Raw genomic sequence first — 9,778 nt, forward strand, 5'->3', positions numbered from 1 at the left:
AAATGAACGATCTATATAATTTGTTACAATTTACACTGTTTTTGGAGCTTCTTTTTTTTTCACAACCATAATGTTCACGCCCAGACAATCAATGTAAACGTTTTCTTGAATTGCAACTTTTGATGAGTTATGAAGTGAGGTTCTACTTGAGAATGGCCTGGGCCTTGGCGGTAGTATTGCTGAGCTCTATGGTGAGGTATCTGACTCCATTGTCACCAACAAGTGGGGATTTAAAACTCGAATAGTTAAAGAGAAATATACAAAAAATAATAATTAATCCTATTTTGCTATTGCAATTTAAAAACCATCCCATATATTTAATAATTTATTCTCAAGTCCCTTATTTTATTTCTCTCAAATTATTTTTCTACACACCAAGTTACGCTCAATTTTTGGGCATCTGTGCTTTTCATCACTATGCACATGTAAAACTAAAAAAATACGAAAAATAAAAGAAAAAAATATCCAAAACAAGCAAACTACTTCTGAAACTTTTTGAAGGCTCCTGAAAATTTTATTCATTATAAAAGAAGTCAAATTACTGAGCATATTGCCCATTCACTGCTTGGGGGTATAACCCTGTCGAGGAGTATTAGTAGGGCCGCAGTGGATGTAATCTTGTCAGAAGAAATCAAGTTAAAAGAGAAAAAAAGGTCACCGGCCTTCATATACAGGTAAACAATTAACTTTCTTAAGATTGAATGGGGACTATGATCTAAGATTTTAGACGCTTAAAAATTTAAGTTTTTTAAAAAAATATTGTCGATCCTGAAATTTTAGATGGAAAACAAAAAGGAAAACTGATATAAGGATACAACCTTATTTGTAGAAAGCGAAAGGTTTCTATACTTCCCTTACATCATAAAAGATCTATGCTTCCCCTACCATCCAGCCGTCCAATTTTGATCGAGAGAGTCACTCACCGTTTGATATTAGATCCGCCGTTTCAAAGTATTTTATTTTTAGTTTTTTTTTATATAAATTATATGTATATAATGTGCCATCTTCTCATTGGGGCGCACCTATAAAAAATATTTAAAATAATTTTTTTATAAAATATGAAGACCAAAATACCCTTTGAAGCTGTCAGGGGTATTTTGGTCATTTTATTTTATTAGAAATATTGCTTTTATATTTTTTCGTTGGTGTGAGTTTAATAAAGGATTGGACATACAAAATTTGGTGTCAAAATAGTTTATAGAAAAAAGAAAAAAAATAAAATAGTATAGAGACGTGACATCGTGATTGGGACAATCTTAGCCCTCCATTCAGAATGGATGGCTGGATAAGGGGAAGCATATAAGTTTAGAAAAAGTTTATATAAGGTTGCAACCTTATAATGTAGAATTACGGATGCACCTCAAAAATCCATTGGAAAAGGTTGTTTTAATGATGAAAAACCCTTTGATTGATCATCTCGACATCGAGATGTATGACTATGAAAAATAAATGGATTTTGAGTCTTAGAAATGGTGTATCTTACAACATATTATCTAGACCATCATTTTTCAATATTTTCATATGTATATAGATGTACTTGATTTTAACTATTTTTGGAGTTTAAAATTTTATAATTAGATATAATAATAGATTTTGAGATACTCCTAAAAATATTTTACATCAAAATTATATGTTATGATAAAATTTGAAGGTGCGCCTTAATTGGATTGTTTAAGGTTGCATCCTTATGGAAACCACACCCTATGAGTTTTATGCTGTAGGGGAAGCATAGAAAGCTTGCCCTTGTAGAAATATGGTCACATTAATCTATACCATCTATTTTAGTTGAATAATATAAAATTGACATTGTTTTAAGATACGCATCACTTTTTTAATACTATTTCAAAAAACTAGTCATTGCATCATATAATTAAGAGGTATAGTAAAAGACCCCACAACCTTACTTCTACAAATAAAGAGGCATTACTGTGCTACCTTATACAAAGTGCATTAAAAAAAGATTCTCTCAAAAAACATTTATCTCGATCACAAAAAAAAGTATACAATGAGGTCAATTATCTTCTGTACAAGGTGGTCACAATTAATTTTGACCTTTGAATGTAAAATGGGGTAGTTGCATTTGTTTCATTGACCAAGCACAAAGCTCAAAAGAAATTTTATCAAATTTTGTGACAAACTCGAGCAATAAAATTTCACATTGGATGGTTATAAACAATTATGAACTCCTTATAAAATAGGCAAATAGCCTCATTCTATACAATCCTTGAATATAAATAGGTGTATTTTGCTCATTTTCATACGAGAACATGCCTTTTAGGCACCAGTGTTAACAGTTAGATCACTCGATTTTTCCAACAGTACAAAGCACTCGGCGGTTATGAAAAAAGATTTTTTTTTGGAGCACAAAAATTAGTATTATTATTATTATTATTATTTGGAGTAATTCAGTGCCCATAAGTGCCCCTATCTGTTTTTTTATTGGAGAATTACATTTTAAAAGTGTTAATTAGAAATGTGAGTGGTAGATATGGATACTTAACTCGGTGCCGGATACTACCACCGCGACCCCACCCCTTTCCTGGATAAATAATTATTACTTGGAGAGGGCATGGTCGTCATTTGTATCTATAGAGGGGTACATAAAAAACAAACTAAACTGAGGCGGCGGTTGGGTTCCAGGGCGTGGCCAGTCATTTTCCGAGTACTAAAGAGAAGCCGAAACGCATGGGAAGAAAACACCGGGCCAGCCAGTCCAGCCCCGGGATGCAGCAGCAGCAGCAGCATGGATGGTGACGCCCCCCTCAAATCTCTCTTTCTTCCTCTCTCCACATACTTACATCAACTTTAAATCATATCTCATACACCTTCCCTCCCTTCTTCCTCTATTAATTGACTTCTTTGCATTCCCTTTTACCGTTCGGATCTTCCTCGCCCTCTTTACGGTCTCTGCATTTCTCTGCACTCTATGGCTCAAGCTAGAGGGCGGCTTTATGGCTTGCTCCTCCTCTGCTTTTCTTGCAAATGGGTTTCCACGGCTCCAACAGAGCATCTCATTTCCTCTTTGCCCGGTCAACCTCAAGTGAGTTTCAGGCAATATTCAGGATACATAAACGTTGACGAATCGGCAGGCACCAATCTCTTCTATTACTTTGTCGAAGCCCAATCCAATGCTTCTTCTCAGCCCCTCGCGCTCTGGCTAAATGGAGGTGAGCCTTATCTCTCTCTCTCTTTAATTCATGCCATTCTTTCACTATAGTTTTCATACTGAGAGAGAGAGAGAGCGAGAAAGCACGTCGGTTTCTTTTGCAGGGCCCGGGTGTTCTTCCATTGGAGGCGGCGCGTTCACTGAGCTCGGCCCATTTTACCCAAACGGCAAAGGCGATGGACTGAGGATCAATCCATACTCTTGGAACAAAGGTCTTCAAATCCATGAAGCACTAGTACTACCCTCTCTATTTCTTGTTTCCCTCTCTAAAAATTGTTGTACCCCACAGTGGCGAATGTATTGTTCTTGGAGTCGCCGGCGGGCGTGGGGTGGTCCTACTCTAGGATTCCGGCAGGGTACCGTTACAACGACGCAAGAGTAGGTAAATGAGTAAATGCATGCATGCATGCACCAACAAGAGAGAAAGTTAATAAGAAGCATCTCTGAAATAGAAGCTCTTGTATTTCTCTCTGATTTCTATCAGTCCATTTATATATATTGGTGGATAATTTGGGGTCACTTTTTTTTTTTTTTTTAACGTTAAAAAAAAAATTGGGGTAATTTTTTTGATGGTGGTCACATGCAGCCAATGAGAGCTTGGTGTTTCTACTGAGATGGTTTCAGAGGTTTCCAGAGTACAGTGAGAGGCCGCTTTTTCTCACAGGGGAGAGTTACGCAGGTGGGTTAGAGAGAGAGACAAAGACAAGTCCTTTTGATCATTTATCGAAGGAGACAAAATGTTGTTTTCACTGTGATTAGGGTTCACAAAAAGAGAGAGAGTTGTGAAGGATTTTTCAAATCTTCTGTGATTTATTGTGGGTTTGGACCCCATTATTGCTGGTATTTTCTTTGTAACTGAAACTGGTGTTGTTGATTTTTGCAGGGCATTATATTCCACAGCTGGCGTTGCTCATGGCTAGGCACAACGGTCGGATGAGTCGTGGTGCGGCTGCTTTTGGATTCAATCTTCACGGTATCCTGGTAAGTACAACTCACACTCTTTCTCTCTCTACCATTCCTTTTTTTATGCAACCTCACTCCCACACCTACATCCTTCTCTCTCTACATATATGCGACCTCACTCCTAAACCTAGTTCTTTCTCTCTATAGATATAGGCAACCTCAGTCCCAGACCTAGATCTTTCTTTCTCGAGATATATGCAACCTCAGTCCCAGACCTAGATCTTTCTCTCTCTAGATATATGCAACCTCAGTCCCAGACCTAGGTCTCTCTCTCTCTAGAGGGTTATAATGAACTTTCTCTCTTCCGAACCTAAAGACCTATACAGTGTTTGCAATCTCTCTCTCTTAGGCTTTGTTGAGAGCTGACAAGCTTCTTTCTTGCACGCAAGTGCTTGCCTCAAACGTCCAGTCATATCTCCACTCTCTCTCTTCCCGATGATTTTAACTGTTTCTCTTTCTCTCTCTTAAACGAACAAATACAGCATTGCAATTCATGTATTTTGTATGGGTGTGTTTGTATGAGGCTCAGGCCCTAAACAATCAAACAAAAGCGCACCGTCAATAATGTCAAGAATGTTGTTTCGGAACATTTTGTGATAGCTTGAAAATTTATTTTTATTTTTATTTTATAAAATTTAAAACTTCATAAAATAGTATAAATTGAGTATATTATGAATGGGTGTGGTTTCCATAAGATTACAATTTTAAACAATCCAATTAAGGCGCACCTTCAAATTTGATCATAACATAGAATTTTGATGTAAAATATTTGAAGGATTATCTCAAAATCTATTTTCATATGTAGCTAGAAACATATATAAATTAAAAAAACGGACAATCTAAATAATGTGTTGTAAGATTTGTAGGACTCAATCTTTTTCTCTTTCGTAATCATGCACCTTAATATGATTGTTTAGGGCACTAAACTGTTTCCATTTATGTATTTTGTAAGATAATATTGAGAAATGAGGGGGTTGGTGTTGGTGTTGTTTTAGGTGGGGAACCCATTGTTGAATTATGGGGTGGACACGAGCGCAACTTACTCATTCCTTTGGTCGCACGGTCTGATATCGGACAATACTTACAAGGGGGTGGCCTCTACCTGTGATTTTAGGTATGGGTACACGGGACAAAACCCAGATGATGCCTCAAAATCCCAAGGAAAAAAGGCACATGCGTGCCCTAATTTCCTTGTCTCCGCACGTGCGGAAGTGGGGGCTTTCATCAACATGTACGACGTCACCTTGGACGTGTGTGCGCCTCCCATCGTCCATCAGGCCTTGCTCCTCCATAAATTGGTCATCCCCTCTCTCTCTCTCTCTCTCGCTCTCTCTCTTCTAGCATGCATGCACACACGCTCCAACCCTTTTGCCTCAAGAAATCCATGAAAAAACCTTTTGCTCCATGAAATGAAATCGGTCCTCTTACGAAATTGGTTCGACAGGGCTGCAACCCTATTAAATAAATAAAGCCTCACCTCATCTCCCATAAAAATTACACTTCTAAGCATTGGAAAACTTTTATATTGATCATTTTGGCTTGACTTGAATATGATGGTTGTAAAAAAGAATTGGGATTTTAAGTTAAAAATATTGTATATTATAACAAATTACTTGGACTGTCAGTTTCACCTTAAAAATAAGAGTCCGTAGCTCTCTAATACTTGTATTATTTTTTGAGTTTCAATTTTTATTACTTGAAAATTAGTTTTAGATCCATAAGGGAGATTTCCACTCCCCAATATTTGTATTATTTTTTGAGTTTCAATTTTTATTACTTGAAAATTAGTTTAGATCCATAAGGGAGATTTCCACTGCCGAGAGTTTTATGGGGATTTGGAGTGAGGCTTTATTTTTGTTTTTACATAAACTTCATCATTCTTTTTAAAGCACGTACACTATGCTCCTTTGCGAGTACAGTTTATGAGTACAGTTTATATATGCTGTCTTGATCAGGGATTTTGTCAATACGAAATTTCCAAATTTTGGGAAAAATTTAAGAATTAATTTTAGATCCAGAAGGGAGATTTCTATGGCCAACAAGTGTTTAACGGGAATTTGAAGTGGGGCTTTATTTTGTCTTCATAAAAATTCATCATTCTTTTTAAACTGTAAACTTTACATGTGCTGTCTAAGAGATTTTGTCTATCTGAAATTTTGGAAACAATTTAAGAATTACTATATGATTATTCAACTTTGGATTTAAGAAGATTTTATCATCTAAAAGTTAGATCGTCTCTGTTCAATCTCGAAATTTTTATTTTTATTTTTTCAAGTACATAGATGGTACAATTAGAAATTAATTGCATTGAGGTTAATTTCTTGGTTGGAGCCATTGCAACCCAAAAATTAGGGCCTAAACTTAATTCGAAGTAGGGTCAAACTGGAGGGAGTAAATAACGTTGTACTTCCACCGGAGTACATTATCTCTTGGCGTCTTTTTAACTTTTAAGCATTACAGGCTGCTTCAGAATTTGGTTATATGTGGCCATGCGAGCCGTACAACTTTTTCTTTTTCCAATCGGGTGAAGGTTTGAAATTGGATATTTGTTACATTCTCAATCATTAATTCGTGTTCGAATCCCATAAATGCTGCACAGTAATGCGGAGAAGAAAAAAGTTATTGAGTAGACGTGGAGGGATGGAAATTGGGTTAATGCAAAATCGTAGAAAATCTTTTATTCATATAATTTTTAAGGGGATTCTTTGGCACTGAGGTTTCCCTATTAATTGATTCTGACCGAGGCCGTACTTTTGGAATACAACACAGATGGGTCACCTGGTTGAAACAAGTAAAGAAGGCTCAGATGAAGTGGACGTGTGCATCGACCACGAGCTCACGCGCTATCTCAACCATCCAACGGTTCAGCGAGCCCTTCATGCCAATCTCACCTCCCTTCCCTACGCCTGGGAAGCATGCAGCGAGTAGGTTTGACACATTCTCTCTCTATATGCCCTAGAGCATGGATTTAGAGCTGGCAACGGGCCGGGCCATCCCTAGCCATAGCTGACCCACCCCTCGAGCCATATTTTATGGTTGGGCCCATTGGGCTGTGACCGGCCACCCCTACACGGAGTTGCTCTCACTCTCTCTACCTATCTTTCATTGACTTCTTCAAGTACCGGCTCTGAATAGCTTAGGAATTTTTCTTACTCCATAATACCTAATTGTTGTTGGAAAAGTAAATGAGCCCATTTATCTTCGATACAAAGTGGTTACAATTAATCTTGACCATGTCAAATTGGGTGGTTGCACTCTACTAAGCAACTTCAAACTTCAAATTTTACTATTTTTCGAAATTTGTGATACGTCTAAGCTATCAAATTTTATATGGGATGATTGTAAATAATTATGGCCTCCTTGTATTAAAAGTAAATATTTTTGTTTATTCCTCCCTCTTTTCTCTTTGTTTTCATTTCTCTCTCTCTCGTTTGAAGCATCGTGGATTACAAATATGAGGACCAGCTCGAAGACATGTTACCTCTCTTGAAGGATCTCGTTAAAAGCCGCGTTAGAATCTGGATTTTCAGGTATATGATGTGGATGTAAATTTTGGAGCCTTATTTTTTGTCGCGTGTTTTTGTTCTTAATGTATGAGATGTTTTAACCGTGATAGGTAGCTTGTACCCGCCTGTGGACTCGCCACCTTGGGAGCGTAAGAAAAAAATTTATAAAAATTCAAAAAAAAATTTATTTGTAACACTATTTATTTTGGAATTATATACATTAACATCATTTACCTTTGATATAACGATGCTACAAATGGGCAATGATATCATGCAACAGTTGTATCATAGTATAATGCAATTACACTTTTAAAAAATCATGTTTGTGGTATTTGTATGACCCTAAATTTTACACGTATGCTCTCTTCATCTCAATAATCAATCTTCAAAAAACAAAAGTTCAATTTGAACCTTATATATGATCAAAATTAGTTCCCTCCAACAATGAATCTAGGCCATTCATTTGGTGAATTTTAAGATCTTAGTAGTTACAAACTCAAAATCTTTTTCTGTTTTTTTTTTTTTAACATTGTTCATCTAATGGTAATAAAACTATCTAAAAAAAATGGAAAAGAAAAAATCCTTCTAAGGTCTAGATCTAAGCATCTTGTTGAAATAGACGGCATATGTTAATTGGGCTAAAAAAACTATTTTCTAGGTTTCAATTTCAAAATTTTCTTTTTTATGATTGATCATTAGAATGAAAAGAGTGTATATTTCAAATTTTGGATCAAACAAATAGCCTTAACTTGGTTTTGAAGATTGTTGCATTAGCATGAAATCACTACCCAGATACAAATACTTATAGCCCTACAACGTGATATCTCAATAACTTGGATTGTCACATAGTTCGAGAATTTTTTTGGAAGTTTGAGTTTGAGTTTGATCTCATTGTGATAAATACATCTATCCAATTTCACATCTAGTGGTCAAGATTCATTGTGATGAGTTTATACCAAAAAATAAATTGTTCATTGTATACTTGGGCGGTTGGGCTTGGGCCCGAGTCATTCAATACAACACTGTTGTAAATATATTTTTGTCGAATTACTGGCAGCGGGGATCAGGACTCAGTGGTTCCTCTAACTGGAACAAGGTCCCAGTTAACGACGCTAGCTCACCATCTCAGATTGAAAACCATGATCCCATATAGTGCATGGTATGCTAATGGACAGGTGAGTATTTTGTTTTTCTTGTTTTTATCTTTCCTCTGTTCTTTCTTTGTTTTGTTTGTCTCCCTTTTTGGGGCTTTCTCTTGCTTGGTTGGTTTTCATAAATTTTGATTTGAGTCATTTTTTCAATTAATTAGGGTCGATTGTAAATTTTGATTTGGGTATTCGGGTGAAATATCCTCAATAAACCAGAATGCAATTCAGATGAAATCCAACATATTTTAGAACCGGCTTTTGTTTATAATTTAGAAAGAAAAGTCGAGCAAGTTTATGGAATTTGGCGTCTGAGGTATTTTCTGTTGGGGTTATGTGCAGGTCGGGGGTTGGGTTGAGGCCTATGAGGAGAGTCTGGGGTTAGTGTATGCGACAGTGAGAGGAGCTGCACACATGGTTCCATATGCACAGCCCGAGAGAGCCCTCATCCTCTTCTCTTCCTTTCTACATGCCCAACCACTTCCATCTCGCTCCTCCTAAAGAGACTCTCTCTCTCTCTTACTTAGCAAGAAAACACACAAGCTCTCTCTCTGGTACTGGTTTTGTCTACTTCACCCAGTCGAAGACAAGCTTTGCACTCTTCAATATTTCCTTTATTCGTAAGACATGTCAAAAATCAAAATCGGGATTGTTTTCTGAGATGATTGCCGTTCGGTTTAGTGTGATGGCATTAGATTAATTAACTCATTTGATAATGGGAAGAGTTTATTTAGAGCCTAGGCTCTAAAGAATCAAATTAGAGCTTACCTCAAAATTTAGCTTGAAGAGATTGTTTTGATGTCCAAACATCTTCAAATTGATCTTCTTGACATCAAGTTTTGGAAGGCATTTTGGACCGTCAATTTTTAAGTTCTTGAAGTTTTTATCTACACTATTTTTGAAGCTTCAAGTTTTATAATTAAAGATAAACATATATTTCAAGGCTAATCAAAGGTTAATAGTATTGAAACCACATTTCTCGACACTATTTGAAGGTG

General features: G+C 36.5%; 1 protein-coding gene across 2 annotated transcripts; it reads left to right on the top strand.

Annotated features, from left to right (window-relative positions):
* Positions 1-2,618: 2,618 nt before the first annotated feature.
* Positions 2,619-9,537, top strand: LOC18425960 (serine carboxypeptidase-like 42). 2 transcript variants are annotated; one of them, XM_020662243.2, is made up of 10 exons: positions 2,619-3,167; positions 3,271-3,378; positions 3,456-3,548; positions 3,753-3,845; positions 4,050-4,147; positions 5,125-5,427; positions 6,899-7,053; positions 7,567-7,659; positions 8,693-8,810; positions 9,123-9,537. In XM_020662243.2, exons 1-10 carry the CDS (start codon positions 2,927-2,929, stop codon positions 9,279-9,281), a joined length of 1,461 nt encoding a protein of 486 aa, XP_020517902.1. In that variant the 5' UTR covers positions 2,619-2,926; the 3' UTR covers positions 9,282-9,537. The 2 variants fall into 2 exon arrangements, with proteins under 2 accessions (XP_020517902.1, XP_011620351.1); XM_011622049.3 differs by lacking the exon at positions 5,125-5,427.
* The last annotated feature ends 241 nt before the right edge of the window (positions 9,538-9,778 follow it).

Source organism: Amborella trichopoda, chromosome 6, assembly GCF_054954075.1.
Source record: "Amborella trichopoda isolate Santa Cruz 75 chromosome 6, AtrichopodaSantaCruz75HAP2 v2.0, whole genome shotgun sequence".
Classification (NCBI taxonomy): Eukaryota; Viridiplantae; Streptophyta; class Magnoliopsida; order Amborellales; family Amborellaceae; genus Amborella; species Amborella trichopoda.